Source organism: Odocoileus virginianus, chromosome 4 (genome assembly GCF_023699985.2).
Source record: "Odocoileus virginianus isolate 20LAN1187 ecotype Illinois chromosome 4, Ovbor_1.2, whole genome shotgun sequence".
NCBI lineage: Eukaryota > Metazoa > Chordata > Mammalia > Artiodactyla > Cervidae > Odocoileus > Odocoileus virginianus.
In genome coordinates, this window is record NC_069677.1 from 73,575,521 (window position 1) to 73,595,208 (window position 19,688).

Below are 19,688 nucleotides of genomic sequence, written 5' to 3' on the forward strand. Positions count from 1 at the left end.
TTACTGTGCTTGGTCGTTCAGTTGTATCCAGCTCTATGCATCCCCATGGACTGTGGCCTGCCAGGCTCCTCTGTCCATGGGGATTCTCCAGGCAAGAATAATGGAGGGGGTTGCCATGCCCTCCTCCAGGGCATCTTCCCAACCCAGGCATTGAGCCCAAATCTCCCACATGGCAGGCAGATTCTTTACCAGATAAGCCTCCAGGGAAGCCCAGGAATATTGTAGTGGGTAGCCTATCCTTTCTCCAGGGGATCTTCCTGACTCAGGAACCAAACCAGGATCTTCTGCACTCCAGGCAGATTCTTAACCTGCTGAGCTACCAGGGAATTTTTTTGGACTCACTAAGGATGTTGTATCTTAGTTCCCCAACCCGTGCCCCCTGCATTGGAAGTGCAGAGTCCTAACCACTGGACTGCCAGAGAAATCCCCAACTATTTTATTTTAAATTAGCATAATGAATTAAAACTATCAGAACCAACAGCAATCTTACTGCATTCTATTTCTTTTCTTTCTTGTGGTTCTGATCCCTGCTCTATATTCACCACCCAACACCCAACACACACACACACACACACACACACACACACACACACACCTCCTTTATATTAATAATAACTTCTGTTAGTGACTAAAAATACAGTGAAGGAGGAAGGGCCAGATACAGAGAACACCTACCAGAACTGTCCTCGCTGTATAAGGATTTTCAGTCAGAGCATGTGAGTGAACAAGTACCATTTTTGTGGTGCAATTTGGGAATAAGGAAGCAAGGGCTTGATAACACATGGTCATACTCTTTTTTTCAATTTGTTTTCTGGGTATCATGAAGGCAGGAGAGATGTGCACACCTTCCACACTTGAGTTAGAAGGTGGGGCTGTCAGTCTCAGCAATGAGAGCAGGAGAGGATGGCATCGGTAGCTTCCTGTCCTCTCACCTCAGGGACTCAGGCTCCTGGGAGCTCTGTGGAGATGGGTGGAGACAAAGACAGCTCCGTGGGAATGGATGTAGAGTAGGACGCGCCGACACTGACTGTCGCTGGCTGAAAGAGTTCTGCTCCCTGGTTCTGTCAGCAGATGGAGAGTTACAGCAAAACCAGTGGAGACAATTTTTCTTCTCTTTCGTCAGTTAAAATGTCTCATTCACTGAATGCCTTTTTCCCTCTCCTGTTCCCAGCAGTTCCAGATCACAACGGAACCTATCTCAGACTCAGGACACCAATCATGTGATTCCCCTACTCTGGCTCATCTCCTTAACTCTGGTTCTTTGAAAAAATAGAGGATTTTTTTTAAAAGAAAAGAATTAAAATGGGACATGTTTTTATATTAAAAACTCAATATAGTAATGAAATAATGAAAGATCAAAAAAGAAAACCAGAAATCACTTTAGTTTTTATATCAATAATATCTGGTGAACATGATTTCAGACATTTCTCTGTACAGATAGACTGACAAGAAGGCAATCTAGAAGGAATAATAAATGACAGAACAAAGTTATTTTTAGAGACTATAATATACATTATTGTGTTCACAGTTTCTAGAACAGTGCCTGGATCATGGTAGGTACTCAGTGCATTGTTGATAAAATTATATTTGTTGATTCACTGCAATAAGACAGACTAGATGCCAGAGGAATGGTTGGGACATCTCATCAAACAAAGGATAAGAAAGAATTATTATAGGATTTGGGGTGAAGGTGGAGCTTAGGTGAATATTACATAAAGCAGTGCTGTTAGGCTCAAAGCAAAGCTGTGCTGTGTGTAAAAAGGTGAACCTCAGGTCCGGACTGCAAAGTAGACCCAATGTCTGTTTCTTTGGATACCAGAAAGTTGAGAACTGTGGACTATTGTGTTTAGAAAGCCCCTACCTGCAGCTCTGCCCCTGACTGTAAATTTAAACTGTGGTAGGAATTCGGAAACAAAGGGGCAAACTTGGAGAGCTGTTTAGGAGGCAAAATCAACAACACTTGCTGACATTAGATGTAGAATGAAGTAGAATACTGAATTGAAATTTGACTCCTCAGTTTATGACTCCTGTGAGTGGGTAGCAGACCATGTCTTTAGGAAGCATGGGAACAAGAGTTGGCTTAGGGAAGCAGGGGAGGGAAGGAGTAAAATGATCACCTCCCTCTTTATTTGTTGGGCTTATGATTGCTGTGAGAACTCTACAGTACAGATCCACGGGCAGGAGGAAGTGTGCATGTGAGATGCTACAGGCAGGGGTCAGAACTACAGATATGGATGCCTGGGAGTCATTCTCACTGCTTAGGGAGGGTCTGGAAAGTGGAAAGAGCTCTGGATGAAGAGAAGAGCCCCAGGAAGATGACCCTACATTTCAGAACTGGTAGGACAAGCCCACACTAAGACCACAAATGGACAGAGAGGTGGGAACCAAAGCGGAGGGCTGCCATATCAGAGAAGCTAGGAAAGGTTTCCAAGGAAAGGTGACTGGTCATCTGTATCCAGTTAGCAAACAGACTCAAGGATGAAAGAACTAATTGGCTCTCACAGCTGGCAGGGGGGCAGTGACCTTGACCAGAGTAGCTTCAGGGACACAGGTGGAACAGAAGACTGATTTCTCTGTGTTCAGTCATTCATGAGAATCCACCTTTGAGGAGCTCCACTAAGTGTGGGAGGAGACAGGGCAGTGACTGCCATGAGAGTTGGGGTCAAGGGACGATTTTTAGCAAGATGAGGTTTCAGTGGTTCACTTTTGCAAGCAATAAGACCGGGGACCTCAAGTATACCTGATGAAATGTATTAAAAATATTTTAAACTATGTAAATCATCTATATTATTTTTCTGTACTGCCTTGAGCACTCTATGTCAATATTTACTCTGCATCCTCCTTCCTGCCCTTTCCCCAACAACACACACACACACACACACACACACACACACACACACACACTTGATTCAGTCAAGCTTTGTACACTTGATGTTAGCAAAATGACCATGCACCATGGCTGATTCATGTCAATGTATGGCAAAAATCACTACAGTATTGTAAAGTAATTAACCTCCAACTAATAAAAATAAATGGGAAAAAAATAAAATGACCATGCAGACCCCTTTTAGAAAGAATTCCTACTTGGACTGTACCCAGGAACTGTGGCTGTGTGAAAGAGACAATGAATCTTGAGCTCTGAAGGAAGGGCTAGTTGCAGACCAAACATTAAGCGGGAAAAATGAAGTTTTTTTTAAAAGATAAAACCAATTATAATGTTTATTTTTATTTTGTCCTGCAGAGGCGCCACCACCGAATTGTGAGGGCAACCAAATCACTCAGACCAGCGAAACCGGAGGAAGCTTATGGGTCCCATGAGCTCCCATCTCCATCAGGTGTGGGCTCCACTCTTGGATTTTAAGGTTTGTGGAAAGTGCATGCTTCCAGGAGTTCTGTAGGGACAGAGCAGAGGGGTTGGACAGTTAAAAATGTACCTATGTTTAGTTCCTGTTAAGTGAATCAACAGTTAAGCCCAATACAAAAGCACTCAGACTAGTTGCCCTGCTCCTGTGATGGGTGAACCTGACCCTCTTCCCAATGCCTCCTCCTCCTGCCTGCACAGCTCCTGCGTCTGCACTGGGCAGTGCCCCACACCAAGGACAGTAACAGGATTTCCCTGCCCTGCATCATCTCCTGCCTTCTGTCCTGTGGGTGGGGCTCCCACATCTGAGTCCATGTGGCTGGAACGAGCCTAGGAGAATTATCCTCTCACATCCAGGCAAGGAACTAACATAACGAGATGTACTAAGCACCAGGCCTGGGCCAGTTCCCCTGCCGGGGGCTAGGGATGGAACAGAGCCCAGCAGATCCAGTCTCCACCCCCTCAACAGAACAGTAGCCAAGGATCCTTTAATCAGAATTATGTGGGCAGCTATTAAAATACAGAAATCCCGAGCCTGGCACAGACTTGCTGAATCAGTATCCCAGGGCCTGGGAATCAGTATCTTAAGGACTGTAGCTCATGGACCTGTACTCTGCAGTTGAAGAATAACCTCCCTTGAGCTACATGGTATTCTCCCAAATCTTCCAAATGATTCCAAGTCATTAAATGATGTCCAACATAGCCATGGCACAAACTGCTATTCTAGATAAGTACAAGCATACCTTCTTTTACTGTGCTGTGCTTTATTGCACTTTGGAGATACTGTGTTTTTTCCAAATTGAAGGTTTGTGGTAACCCTGTGTCAAGCAAATCTGCTGGTGCTATTTTTTCAATAGCGTTTGCTCACTTCATGTATCTGCATCACATTTTAGTAATTCTTGAAATATTTCATACTTTTTCATTGTTATTATTATTATCTCTGTCATGGTGATCTGTGATCAGTGATCTTTGATGTTACTATTGTTAATTGTTTTGGGGCACCACAAACCATGCCCATTACTATGGCAAACTTAACTGATAAATGTTATGTGTGTTCCTGCTGCTCCACTAGCCCAACAATGTTGAAATTAGGCCAATTAATAGCCCTACATTGACTCTAAATGTTCATGTGGAAGGAAGAATTGCACATCTCTCCCTTTAAGGCAAAAGCTAAATGTGATTAAGCTTAGTGAGGAAGGCATGTCAAAAGCAAAGATGGCCCAAAGATGGGCCAAAGAGTTAACCACACTGTGAATGAAAAGGGAAAGTTGTTGAAGGAAATTAAAAGTGCTACTTCAGTGAACACAGAAATGATAAGCAACAGCCTTATTCCTGTTACAGAGAAAGTTTTAGTGGCCTAGATGAAAGATCAAACCAGTCATAACATTCCCTTAAGCCAGAGCCTCAGTTGCAGCAAGACTCTAACTCTCTTCGGTTCTGTGAAGGCTGAGAGAGGTGAGGAAGCTTCAGGAGAAATGCTTCAAGTGAGTACAGGTTGATTCATGAGGAGGAAAGAAGTTGTCTCCAAAGTCAAGGCGGAGGCTTCCCTGGTGGCTCAGTGGTAAAGAATCTGCCTACCAATGCAGAAGACACAGGTTCAATCCCTGAGCCAGGAAGATCCCACATGCTGTGGGGCAACAAAACCTGTGCGCGGCAACTACTGAAGCCTGTGCACCTAGAGCCCATGCTCTGCAACAAAAGAAGCCCCCGCAATGAGAAGTCAGAGCACCATAGCAGAGTAACCCCTGCTCACCACAACTAAAGAAAGTCCACCCACAGCAACAAGGACCCAGTGAAGCCATTAATAAAATAAATAAATAAGATTTCTAAAAAATAAAAGTGCAAGGTGGAGCAGCAAGTACTGGTATAGAAGCTATAGTAAGTTACACAGAAGACCTACCCAAGATAGTTCATAAAGGTGGCTACACTAAACGAGATTTTCAATGTAGATGAAACAGCTTGCAGTTGGAAGAAGATGCCATCTAGGACTTTCATAGCTGGAGGGGGGAAGTCAGTGCCTGTCTTCATGATCAAATGACAGACTGACTCTCCTATTAGGGGCTAATGCAGCTGGTGACTTGAAGCTGAAGCTAGTGCTCATTTACCATTCTTAAAAAACTTAGGGCCCTTAAGAATCATTCTCAGTCTGCTCTGCATGTGCTCTGTAAATGGAACAGCAAAGCCTGGATGAAAGCACATCTGTTTATGAGAGGGTTTACTGAATATTTTAAGCCTGCTATTGAAACCTACTGCTCAGAAAAAAAAAACATTCCTTTTAAAATATGACTGCTCATTGAAAGCGTACTTGGTCACCCAAGAGCTTGGATGGTGATGTACAAGATTAAAATTGCTTTCATGCTTGGTAACACAACATCTGTTCTACAGCCCATGGGTCAAGGAGTCATTCCAACTCTCAAGTTTTATTATTAAAGAAATACATTTCATAACTGCCATAGACAGTGAGTCTTCTGCTGGCCATAGACAGTGAGTCTTCTGCTGGATCTGGGCAAACTCAACTGAAAACCTTCTGGAAAATATTCCTCATTCTAGATGCCATTAAGAACATTTGTGATTCATTGAATAAGGTCAAAATATCAGCATGAACAAGAATTTGAAAGAAACTTATTCCAACTCATAAGTGACTATAAGGGATTCAAGATTTCAGTGGAGGAAGAAACTGCAGATGTGATGGAAATATTAAAAGAACTAGAATTAGAAGTGACGCCTGAAGATATGACTGAATTGCTGCAAATCTCATGATAAAATTTAACAGATGAGGAGCTGCTTCTTTTGCATGAGCAAAGAGAGTGGTTTCTTGGGATGAAATCTACTCCTAGTGAAGATGCTGTGAAGATTGTTGAAATGACAACAAAGGATTTAGAATATTATATAAACTTAGTTGATAAAGCAATGGCAGGACTTGAGAGGACTGACTCCTATTTGAAAGAAAGTTCTACTGTACGTAAAATGCTATCAAATAACATTGGCTGCTACAGAAGAATCAGTCATGAAAGAAGAGTTGATCCATCAATTTCAGGCTTCCAGTTGAAGATGGCAGACTAGAAGGACGTGCACTCGTCTCCTCCTGTGAGAGTACCAAGATCGAAACTAGCTGTTGAACAACCATCAGTGGGAGAATGCTGGAACCCACCAAAAAAAGATACCCTATGTCCAAAGACACAGAAGAAGCCACAGCAAGATGGGGGGGGGGGGGGCGGGGCACAATCATGATAAAATCAAGTCCCATACCCTCCAGGTGGGTGGTGCACAGACTGGAGAACAATAATACCAAAGAAGTTCTCCCACTGTTGTGAAGGTTCTAAACACATGTTAGGTTTCCCTGCTTGGGGATCTGATAAAGGCACTGGGACTCCCCAGGGAATCTGATCTTGAAGGCCAGCAGGATTTGATTATAGAATTTCCACAGGACTGAGGGAAACAGAGACTTCAGTCTTAGAGGCCACAAACAAAATCTTGCACACACCAAGACCCAGAGGAAAGGAGAATGACCCCACAGAAGACTGAACCAAAATTACCTGCTAGTGTTGGAGGGTCTCCTGTGGAGGTGTGGGAGGGCAGGGGCTCATAACAGGAACAAAGGCCCTGGCAGCAGCCCTGGAAAGTCCCCTTTGGAATAAGCCCTCTTGGAGGTCACCATTAACTCTACCATAGAGCCCATAGACCCCAAGGCTGGGTCCCCTCAGGCCAAAAAATCAGGGAGGGAGTGCAACCCCACCCATCAGCAGATAATTGGATTAAAGCTTTACGGTCCTGCCCAACACTGCAGGACCCAGTTTTTCCACAGCCAGCCCCTTCCATCAGGGAGCTTACACAAGCCTCTTAGCCTCCTCCATCAGAGGGCAGACAGAAGAAGCAAGCCCACAGCAGCTAGAACTAAAACCACATTACAGAAAGTAAATCAGCATGAAAAAGCAGAAAGTTATGTCCCAGATGAAGGGACAAGATAAAACCCCAGAAAAACAACTAAATGAAGTGGAGATAGGCCACCTTCCAGAAAAAGATTCAGAATGATAGTGAAGATGATCCAGGATCCTGGGAAAACAATGGAGAAGATGCAAGAAATGTTTACCAAAGACCTAGAAGAACTAGAGAACAAACAAACTGAGATGTGTAATACACTAGAAGGAATCAAAAGCAGAATAACTGAGGCAGAAGAATAAATAAATGACCTGGAGGACAGAATGGTGGGCATCACTGCCACAGAACAGAATATAGAAAAAAGAATGAAAAAAAAAAAAAAAAGAAGAAGAAGAAGCTGAAGAGACCTCTGGTACAACATTAAATGCACCAACATTTGCATTATAGGGGTCCCAGAAGGAGAAGAGAGAAAGGACCTGAGAAAATATTTGAAGAGATAATACCTGGAAACTTCCCAAACGTGGGGGAAATAGTCAACCAAGACCAGGAAGCACAGAAAGTCCCAGGCAGGATAAACCCAAGGAGGAACACACTGAGACACATAGCAATCAAACCGACAAAAATTAAAGACAGAGATAAAATATTAAAAGCGACAAGGGAAAAATGACAAATAACATGCAAGGGAACTCCCATCAAGCTATCAGTTGATTTCTCAACAGAAACTCTACAAGCCAGAAGGGAATGGCATGATATATTTAAAGTGATGAAAGGGAAGAACCTACCACCAAGATACTCTACCCAGTAAGACTCTCCTTCTGATCTGATGGAGAGATCAAAAGCTTTCCAAATAAGCAAAAGTTAAGAGAATTCAGCACCACCACCAAACCAGCTTTACAATGAATGCTAAAGGAACTTCTCTAGGCAGGAAACATAAGCGAAGGAAAAGACCTACACAAAATAACCCCAAACTATTAGGAAAATGTTAATAGAATCATACGAAAATTACCTTAATTATAAATGGATTAAACCAACCCAAAGACATAGACTGGCTAGGCAGATGAAAACTTGTGCATGTATGCACTTCCATTTACCACATGGCTCTGCTTGACCCATCAAATTGTGTGTAATTATTATATATTGTTAGGCTGATCATGTTCCCATTATGGCTTGCAATTGTAATTATCTTTTTATTTTGGGGGGGGGTCTGGCTATTCATTGTGAAAACTAGTACACATCTTTTACTATTGTGATTATGAACTTTTTGCCATTTATGACATTTTGATTCTATTTGTTTGATTTAGTATGAAGAGAAGGCTAGAATTCTAATTTAAAAAATTGATATGCAGCTAGCAAAATAAATAAGTTAATATGTTGTGGTGTTTAGGATAAAAAATAAATAAATAATAAACATATTTCAATAATAGTATCCTTTAATTTTTTTCCCAGTGGTATTTATAATACCTAAATTAAACTGCACAATTTTTAATGTATCTCTGATTCTTTAAGGAATCAAGAGAAAGTTTTTGTCATTCGTGAAAATAAAGGTAAAACCCAGTCAACAAGGATTAAAAATAAAAAGAGTCAATTGATACAGCAAACTTAATTGTTGTCTTATTTTAAGGAACTGCCACCATTGATCTGTCAGCAGTCATCAATATTGAGGTAAGACCCTCCACCAGCAAAGAGATTATGACCCTCCACCAGCAAAGAGATTATGGAGGCTCAAATGATAGTGTTTTTTAGCAATAAAGTATCTTTAATTAAGATATGTACATTGTTAGACATTTTTTAGACAATGCTATTGCACACTTTATAGTGTAGTATAAATGTAACTTTTATATGCACTGGGAAACCAAAAACTTCATATGACTTGCTTTGTTGCAATATTCTTTTATTGCAATGGTCTGACACTGAACCTGCAATATCCCCGAGCTGTGCCGGTGGTGTGTATAGCAACTTTAGAGTTACTGGTACTTATCACCGTTCAAGCTCTCAAGAGCAGCACCATGTAAAAGAACTCTCTGCAATGCTGGAAATGTTCTCTTTGTTCATGTATGTGGAGACATAGGTATCTCCTGAGCACTTGAATCATGGCTGGTGTGACTGATTTAAAATTTTGTTTAATGTGAATATAAATTTAAATATCCACATGTAGCCAGAGGCTACCGTTTTGAACAAGGCAGCACAAAGGTGTTCAGAGCAGAGCAGTGGGCATGGGCACATAACTCTCTTCCTTTTCTAAGTAATAGCATGGAATTCTGCATATCCAGTGCCATCAGCCCATGTCCCCTTACCATCTGCCCATACAAGTAGCCTTTCATTCATGCTAGGTTGCATTGTTCCCTCATCATTTCATCTAGTCAACTGATCATCTCCTGGGGACTACAGTCTGCCCCTGCTTTTGAATCCAGCACCCAGAACCCCAACCATATTTACTTTGCAGGTTCCCCATGCTGTTCCTCCTACTCACTTGAGGTTGAGCATTGTCTCAGGTTAGTCATAGCTCTGACGTAGTCATCCCCTAAGTAGGAGTCATATGTTTTTTTCGCAATTGAAGCCAAACATTTAGTGTCATCCCTGAACAGAAGGTCCTTGGAACTTGAATGGAATAAACAAAAATTGTTCGTGCAGTCGGTTACAGATTTTCCAAAGTCCTCCTGTCAAATGGACAGAAAGTACATGAGGACCTGTGGAAAAGAGTCACTGGAACACGTGGAAGGGATGGAGGAAACTGGAAGCTGGGAACCAGCCCTGGGAAGAAAGGGAAGCTGCAGAGGATGCCTCAGGATCTTTCCACATCCATCCCTTGGCATTCACACAAATATGGGCCCCAAATCTAGGCTTCCACGAGGCCCCAAAATCCTTTGTAGGGTCCAGCCTAGTCCCATCTCCTTGGGGAAGTCCCTCCCTCCCACCCACCCACCACGGCTGACTTCTCTGATCTCTCTTCCCCACTTCATTGGCCATGGCCTTGGGGATGGCTTCTAGGAAATGAGAGGGCAGAAACATGTCCCTTTTAAGTATTATTATCAAGAAGGTATTAAATAAGAGCCACCCAATGAGGGGTGGTTCAGGGAGCTGTTAGCTGCATCTTTGATCCTAAATTGATAAGAGGCTGGACTCGTCCACATCTTCTAAGATTATAAATGAAATAATGATTACAGAAAGCTTAGCATTCCATCTAGCACTTAGGAAACGTTCCTTAAATGTTAATTATTAGTGTCATTTACCCTAAGAGGACTCATAAAGGTGTGCTATCTTCATTTTTAAAAGGAGAAAACTAATGATGGATCAACAGGCAGGAAGCTGTCACTGAGGGGAGGCTGGTCTTTAGGGGTGGAAGGGTCTTTAGGATGAAAATATTCATACAGCCCCTCTCCCCACAGGGCCAGCCCTGGGTTGGTTGTTTTCACCAGAGGACAAGCTCCCTGAGGGTAGGGTTCCTGGGTTTTTCTGCCTTTTGGAATAGTTCTCAATCTGTCTAAGCAAAAGAAACACAGTCCACATTTCATGACTTGTATCCAGAAAGGTTGGGAAACAAGATTAGTTGCCTGCATTTTTAAAAAAGGCAGAAGTGGGTAAAATGAGGGTACCACAGAGCAAGGTCAGGGTCGAGCTAGAAGGCAGATGCTTGGACCCTGGAACATGTGTGTCAGTTGAGGTCTGATTTCCAGCAAACAGAAGATATGCATAGAGCCAGGTCTAGGAGATTCAGTCCACCATCCATACCTTCCCAGTTCTAACTTCCAGGGAAAGAATGCAGGAGTGTGTGTGGGCTTCTCCTCGCCTGCGAAATCCCCCAATAATCCATATCCACACAAGAAAAACAGTTTGGAGTCCCTGGCTGGTCCGTACCTGCTGTTTGGTTAATATTTCCTCCACACAAGTTGCCTTATCTTTCCGTGAGACCACAGCATGATTCGGGGCTCGGGCCAGATGGCAGCTCTCAGCCTCCTCCACAGATTTCCTGCTGCCATCCTTGCACAGTAGTTCAAAATTTTCCTTGTGCAGATTTTTTGCCCATGGTTCATCATTCTTTCCTAGGTTCAGAAAAGGTGCATCAGCCAAAGCTTTGATCAAAACACCCTCACTGGGAGATGTGACCACCCTCCACTGGTATGTGGGGGGTCTGGACCCAGTGGCCAGCAGGGGTTTCACTGATATGGAGAGGAAGAGAGTTATCAGGAATTTCCTGGGGCCAATCCTTTCGGTCTTCCCAGCCAGACAAGGGAGAGTGAACCACATTCTGTGGATGATGTTCAAAAGGATCTTCATTTCTGCTAAGCTCCAAATTCCATTTAGACTCCACTCTAGGAAGCACATGACCCTCTAAGCAGATTGACAATCTCTGTGCTATACCATCTGGCTGTGTGTGTGTGTATAGTCGCGCAATCGTGTCCAACTGGACAACCCCATGGACCCCCATGGACCGTAGACCACCAGGCTCCTCTGTCCATGATTCTCCAGGCAAGAATACTGGTGCGGGTTGCCATTTCCTCCTCCAGGGGAATCTTCCTGACCCAGGGATCAAACTTGCAACTCTTGGGTCTTCTGCAAAGGCAGGCGGATACTTTACGGCTGAGCCACCTGGAAGCCCCATACCGACTGGCACTAGCAAGCAAAAGAATCCTCCCCAGAGGCTCTTTTGGAAGGTAGCCCAGTGCTTGAAATCTGGCTCTTTCACACTAGTTCTATGTAAAATGCACAAACGCCTCTGTGCATGAAGGCCCATATCCTGTTCTCCGCCCCTTGCTTCATCTTTTCTGTATTCTCTCTGAAAAAGGAACATCTCACCCATTCCCGTGGTTTAAGCTCCCTCCTCCTGAGGCAATTCTCAAATAAGCTTTCCTGGTTTTTGCTTCTCTCCTAAAATACAGGATTGCAGTCTTTTTCTTAATCTAATTTTCTCATTTAATCAAACAACCACTATATGAATTCACTATTTTAAAAGTTTAAACTTACATACAAATTAAAAATACCCCTTGTCCTACAGTCTCCAAATGTACACTTTAGGTTTTAATAGGAAACTCCAAATTGCCTGCCTCTCCTCCCACCAGTATCTGCACATATCTTTTTCACCTTTTAACTTTTTGCCTTTCTTTTCTTACTGGTCCCTCCAATTCAGTACCTTCCAAATGAAGTCCATCCTCCTTCTCTCCAAACCCATTCTGTTTTACTTAGTAATTTAAGCATTTATTCAATACTATGTTCCCAGCCCTCTGTAAGACACAATCTTATTAAAAGTGGGAAATACCAAAAGCAAAAGTGCAAAGCAAAAATAATATCATTTTATATTTTGTGTAACACTCTCTAAATGCTGTGTGAGCAAGGGAACCAGCACAGTGAGGGTATGCTGACTCAGGAAGCCTAGATGGAGAGGCCAAGGATTCAGCAGTGCCCTGTACCATGTGTAGGACTGAGAGGAGAAAGGCCCGCTTCTTTGAGGGGGAATGGAATGCTCTGGCAAGACTCAGGGACGGCTACATGCCTGGTGTTTCTAGTGGGTGGAGAACAGCCCCACTGGAACAGAGCCTTGGGCAGTCAGGCTAAAAACGCCCTCAAGATGAATGTGGGATGGAGCACAGCACTTTGTTGTTATTGCTGTCTAGTTGCTAAGTCATGACCAATTCTTTGTGACCCCATGGACTGTAGCCCCCCAGGCTCCTCTCTCTGTGGGATTACCCAGGTAAGAATACTGGTGTGGGTTGTCATTTCCTTCTCCAGGGGATCTTCCTGACCCAGGGATCAAACTCAGGTGTGCTGCATTGCAGGTGGATTCTTCGCTGCTGAGCAACTGCAGGAAGCCCTAGTGTGGCACTTAGGTAATAAGAAAGGTTGGTCTATGAGAACTTAATGGAAATCAGTGTTAATGTGTGAGCTCCAAATAGGAAAAATGAGAAGGGAGGTGATTTGGTCTGGGTTAGGGGCAGTGGGCATCTAGAAAGGGCATGATAAAAAATTTTCTTTCCAGTAAAAGATGCTTGTTTACTGTAGCTAATTTATAAAACACTACATAGTTTTAAGGAATAAGACTGTGAAACCCAGCATAATTCCACAGCATTCACTTTCAACATTGATTAATCTAGGCTTGACTGACAGGACCTATAACAAAGTCCTCCATAGGGACAGAGGCTGTGTGAGAGAGAAGTGTAAGGAGTTTGGATTTATTCTGGTCCAGGTTGCAGTTATCAGTGTGCTTTGTACATAAACATGACCACAGGGCAAACAGGGATCCTAGTATGGTGTTTAGGTAGGAAATGTATAGGGAGGTAGGCCTCCTTTATAAATTCCCATCAGAAGATTAAGGCTTTGGGAGTCTTTGCAAAGAGAACTGAGGTCTAGAGAGGGGAGCCCTATTGGAAGGATACAAAGAGAAATCAAGGAGTGACAAAGAACCAGCCTAGGGTAACACTCAGTAGCAGGAAAAGGACAGCCCTTAAAGGGAAAAGCAAAACTTACAGGAGGGGTGAAAGAAAAATTAGCCAAACCAATATTCCTTCAAGTAAGTACTTAGTCACTTCTGTGTACCTTATACTGTGATTGGTGTTGAGATGTAAGAAAAAAGAAGAGCCTCCCTGTGACCATATTTTATTACAGAATGTGATGGATTCAATAATAATAGCAATGTGGACAGAGGATTCTGTTGTAGGATGGAGGGGTGCCATTGGGGAAGGCTTCTTAGAGGAGCTGGTCCTGCACCAGAGGAAAAATTTGAGGTTGGGTAAACGGAGGAGGACTCCCGAGGTGGGTTAGTGGTAAAAAAAAAAATCAACCTGCCAATGCAGGGGTTATAAGAGACACAGGTTCAATTCCTGGGTCAAGAAGATTCCCTGGAGGAGGGCATGGCAACCCACTCCAGTATTCTTTCCCAGAGAGTCCCATGGACAGAGGAGCCTGACAGGCTACAGTCCAAAGTGTCGCAAAAAACTGGACACAACTGAGCGACTACACGCACACACACAAAGGGTTTTGAGGGAGGGAGGGAAGTAATACTGCCTGGACACTAGGGGGTGGTGTAAGCTGTTAGTGATAGAGCATGGGCAGCTGGAATGCGCATTCTTACCACAATTAAAAACAGCTATCTTGTTTTAATGTCATGGCCATCTAATATCCACCCACTAGTTTTAGTACCCACTGATTGATGGGCCTTGCTTGGATCGATTATTGCTATATTGGTTGCCAAATGATAGTTGTTTAACTTCATGAGTTTTTCTACATCTGTAATTAGCATTCTACAATAAAGAAGATGTTTCCCTTATACTCATTTGTTTAATAAGGATGGACTCCTGTGTTCTTATTTTATTCAATGGGTTATTCAATCTTACTACTGTTGTTATTTCTTGTAATGCTCCAAATGTCAGATCTGGCCAGTGGAGGGCTTTCACAATAGTTCCATTGTGTTCTGACACGTTCCATCTCTCTGAGCACTTCACTATAATGCTCTTCGGTTCACCTTACACTTTTCCTGCCCCAGCCCCAGAATCAGCTGTTTTTTCAAGGGGCCCTGCTTCTTCCTCTTGGAGAATGGTAATAGAAGCCAAAGTCCTGGTGCTCATTCCTACAGGGGTACCACTGTCTGTATGTTTTTCCCAGTGGATTTATAATATGGTTAAATATATATTGGACCTAGAAATATGAGAAATAGTTATAAAGGGCCTGTGGGAGATAAGTTCACTAATTTTGAATAGGGACTGTGTGGGTGGGATGAGTATTAATGCACGTTAGTATAAATTTCCTGATCTTGCTAATTATAATGTAAGTATGTAAAAGTCTGTGTTCTTAGGAAAAGCATGAAAAAGTCCTTGTTCTTAGGAGTATTTAGGGGAAAGAAGGCACAGTGCCTACACCTGTGGAAAGGCTTCTAGGAGAGATTTCAGAGCCCCTGGGAAGCTCACAGTCCTCACCATTCTGTCTACCCAAGTGGATGCGTCTCTCATCAGAGAACAAACAGGTTGAGAATCACAGCTCTGGACCCTGACAAGAGCCCCTGACATTTCCACAAAGACATCCTGAATACAAGGGAACCAGCAACCCTGATTTATTGGGACAAAGAGTTGGGTACATACCATCAGTGTTCTGTAAGACAGTCTGGTGCTTCACAAAGGCCACATCTCCCTTCTCCACCAGACACCTGTGAGGTCCCAGACAGGGAGAGAGAAGAAACGAGGTCAGAGTTACATCTGTCATTCAGAAGGGCCATCTTATAATCTGAAATTGTTTTTTTTTTTAATTTTTAATTAGATGATAATTGCTTTATAACATTGCGCTAGTTTCTGCTGTACAACGATGTGAGTCAGCTATACGTATATGTATATCTCCTCCCTCTTGAGCCTCTTTCCCACCCCGCATCTCACTCCTCTAGGTCATCACCAAGCACCAAGCTTAGCTCCTGTGTGGTACAGCAACTTCCCACTAGTTATCTATGTTTATATATGGTAGTATATATATATGTCAATAATATTATCCCAGTTCGTCTCACCCTCTCCTTACCCTCCCTGTGTCCACAAGTCTGTTCTCTATGTCTGCATCTCTATTCTTCTCCTGCAAACAGGTTCATCAGTACCATTTTTCTGGATTCCATATATATGCATTAATATACAATAAACAATTTTTACAATATTGTTAAAAAAACAATATGTTTTTCTCATTCTGACTTACTTCACTCTGTATAACAGACTCTATGTTCATCCACATCACTACAGATGATGCCAGCTTAGAGATCCAGGGCTGGCCATCTGATATCAGCAACTGTGACTCTCATTTGTTCACTAATCTTATATATTACTAATGTAAGTAATAAAAAGAAAACAAAACCTCTGATATGCTTTGTAGTTATACAATTGCAATTCTATATATTAAATTCTAAACTCTGGCACATTTTATCCAACAGGTCTACATCCTTTTCCAAGCATCAATACAGATGTTAGAGGAGCAGTTTTCCACCAAGGTGATTACTTATGCACAGTCTACTTGTGAAATTGGAAACTTGTGGACTGTGAATTCTTCTAATTTTAACTCACAAGGTGGTTCTAATTAGACGATTGAGATAATCTTTGTTTTTCCTTTGCTAGTGAGCAGTTTCAGAGAAGGCAATGGCACCCCACTCCAGTACTCTTGCCTGGAAAATCCCATGGATGGAGGAGCCTGGTAGGCTGCAGTCCATGGGGTTGCAAAGAGTCGGACACGACTGAGCGACTTCACTTTCACTTTTCACTTTCATGCATTGGAGAAGGAAATGGCAACCCACTCCAGTGTTCTTGGCTGGAGAATCCCAGTGACGGCGGAGCCTGGTGGGCTGCCGTCTATGGGGTCGCAACAGAGTCGGACACGACTGAAGCGACTTAGCGGCAGCAGCAGTGAGCAGTTTAGTTATGAATACCACCATCATTGTGAAGTTGATGGATTCATGGACTACCAGGGTAGCAAAGGCCCAAGTCAGACAGGATAGTTAAAAACTAATAAGGTCGTAAAGTGCACAGGTGTCTCTTTAAAAATAACTAAAATTCCATGAAACAGAGATGTAACCAAAGATGTAGAAATGATGGACTTTACTTTTGTATATTTCCTTGGTCATAGGTCCCCCCAGAGGTGACTGGAAGAGTGTGAGCTAGATGCTTGACTCCTGTGTTTATTCAATTATGGTAGGGTTTGTTCACCTGGCACTAGTGACATGAGGGGCCAGATAATTCTTTGTTGTAGGGTGCTGCCCTGCGCATGTAGGATGTTTATCAGCCTCTCCCAATTAGATGCCAGTTGCACCCTCTCAACCCTACTGATAATCAAAAACATCTCCAGACATCGCCAAATGTCCCCTGAGGGGCAAATCCCTCCCCTGCTCCCCCCGCCTCCCCCTGCCACTGAGAACTCCTGGCCTGCACAATACTGCCAGTCTTTGCTGTCTATGACAGCCAGTTCCGGAGATGGTGTCCTGGAGGGACCTGGATGCCTCTTCACACAGGTTTCTACCTACGTTTGTAAACATGTCACCCTAACATGCAGGACTGATGGGCTAGGAATGTAAGAATCTCACCTGAGCTCCTAAAAGGAACTCTTGTCAGGGCTGGGATTATTATTATTATTTTTGTATGAGGATTATAAGACTCACCTGAAAGCCCCTGTATAGCCATAGTATCTTTCATTGCTGTTGGGAACACACTCCTTTCCTGAACCCTTCTCTGAGCCAATGCACAGAGCACAGAGACTGGAATTTCGCTGAGAGCCAGGTGCACAACCTGCACTGAAAAATTCATCTGTGCAAAAGGACAAGAGAAAGTCAGCTCTTCCTGAGTCAGTATGAATGGACTTTATCTAACACATCACAGGTGTGTCTGGCCCAGGTAGATAAGTAGGTAGAACATGCTTATTATGTGAGCTGCCATCAGCACAAGACTTGCCAGGCTGTAGGCTCTGGCTGAGGCTGGAAATGGTGAGTGACCATTACAATTCAGGTGGAGGGGACTCCATCAGCTTCCCAATAGTGTCATTACTCACCTAAAGAGAGATGAGGTGGAAATTATGTGAAAGGTGACTGAAGCAGGTGTAAAATTGCAAGTCTCACTCCCCTGAGTTGTGCCATTTGTTTTCAGGTGTTTCTTTTCTCTGATATTCATTAGAAGAGTTTCTAACAGAACTTAGAACTCCAAACTCAAGAAAATTCTGGGGAAATCTCACTCCCAGCCCAGCTGCTCTCCCATGGCTGTATAACTGCCAGGAGGCTCAGGAGAGCAGATGTGGTGCCCTTGCTGGTGGGGAACAGAACTCCTGAAAGTCGCCCCAACCACCTTCCTGGAAAACTGATATCACAGAGCATGTTAGTGTAAAGATGTGATTGCATCTCTGCATCTGAACCTCCTCTCCAATACACACAGGACTTGCCTGGTTCTGTCTTTGGAGGTCTCTCCTTTAAAAGTTGCTACACATATTTGGAGGTGGCAGGGGGAAAGTACTAGGAAGTTAAAGTTAATAAGAACCATGAGGAAACATCCATGGTGAACTTACTCACAGGTTTTAGGAGGTAGAACTAAGGCCACACCTGAAGATATTCAGAGGACACAGAGAACCAACTGATTTCCGCCCCTTCAAAGGGGCCTAAGAGCTGAAGCTGCCAAGACCTTAAAGAGACCCAAGAATCCCTAACACCGTATTGCCTAGAAAGCTCTGTGGCAGGGCTCGTAGCCATCCACCAAATGGCCGTTTCTTCTTGTTTCTCTGTAACAAAAATCAAGTTGGTTTTTTCTCTTAATTTTTTTCTCCATTAATTTTATATTGAGATATAATTGACATGTGTGTGTGTTAGTCACTCAGTCGTGTCCAACTCTTTGCGACCCCATAGCGTGCCAAGCACATTATATTAATTTTAGGTGTACAACATGATTCACCATTGTGACTATATGTGAAATGATCACTACAATAGATCTAATTAATATCTATCACCATACAGGGTTACATTTCTTTTCCTTTTAGCTAGGACTTTCAGAACTATGTTGAGTAAAAGTGGTAAGAGTAGACATCCTTGTCTTGGGGAATGCTTTTAGCCTTTCATTGTTGGGTATGATTTTAGCTGTACATTTATCATATGTGGTCTTTATTATGTTGAGGTACGTTCCCTTCATGCCCACTTTCTGGAGAGTCTTTACCTTAAATAGATGATTGCTATTGTTCACTGTTTGGTCACTCATTTGTGTCTGAATTTTTCCAACCCCATGGACTACAGCACGCCAGGCTTCCCTGTCCTTCACCATCTCCTGCAGCTTACTCAAACTCGTGTCCATTGAGTCAGTGATGCCATCCAACCATCCCATCCTCTGTCGTCTCCTTTTCCTTCTGCCTTCAGTCTTTCCCAGCATCAGGGTCTTTTTTAATGAAATGACTCCTCACATCAGGTGCCCGAAGTATTGGAGATTCAGTTTCAGCTTCAGCATCGGTCCTTCTAAGGACTATTCAGGACTGATTTCCTTTAGGATTGACTGTTTTGATTCTTCTTGCAGTCCAATGGACTCTCAAGAGTGTTTTCCAACACCACAGCTCAAAAGCATCAATTCTTCAGTGTTCAGCCTTCTTTATGGTCCAGTTCTCATATCCATACATGACTACTGGAAAAACCATATCTTTGACTATATGAACCCTTATTGGCAAAGTAATGCCTCTGCTTTTTAATACACTGTCTATGTTAGTTATAACTTTTCTTCCAGGGAGCAAGCATCTTTTGATTTTGTGGCTGCAGTCACCATCTGCAGTGATTTTGCTACTGCTGCTAAGTCACTTGAGTCGTGTCTGATTCTGTGCGACCCCATAAGACGGCAGCCCACCAGGCTCCCCCGTCCCTGGGATGCTCCAGGCAAGAACACTGGAGTGGGTTGCCATTTCCTTCTCCAATGTGTGAAAGTGAAAAGTGAAAGTGAAGTTGCTCAGTCGTGTCTGACTCTTAGTGACCCCATGGACCGCAGCC

General features: G+C 43.2%; 1 protein-coding gene across 2 annotated transcripts in view; it reads right to left on the bottom strand.

Annotated features, from left to right (window-relative positions):
• Positions 1-3,201: 3,201 nt before the first annotated feature.
• The window catches only part of TF (transferrin), a 41,051-nt gene continuing 24,564 nt past the window's right edge, over positions 3,202-19,688 (bottom strand). Inside the window, exons 13-17 of one of the 2 annotated variants that reach the window (XM_070466725.1) lie at positions 17,346-17,490; positions 15,307-15,371; positions 11,096-11,280; positions 9,711-9,897; positions 3,202-3,392 (exon numbers count right to left, since the gene is read on the bottom strand). In XM_070466725.1, the coding sequence (XP_070322826.1) occupies positions 3,358-3,392; positions 9,711-9,897; positions 11,096-11,280; positions 15,307-15,371; positions 17,346-17,490 (617 nt within the window). In that variant the 3' untranslated portion in view covers positions 3,202-3,357. The remainder of the gene's footprint in view (positions 3,393-9,710; positions 9,898-11,095; positions 11,281-15,306; positions 15,372-17,345; positions 17,491-19,688) is intronic. The other variant, XM_070466726.1, reaches the window with a different exon arrangement.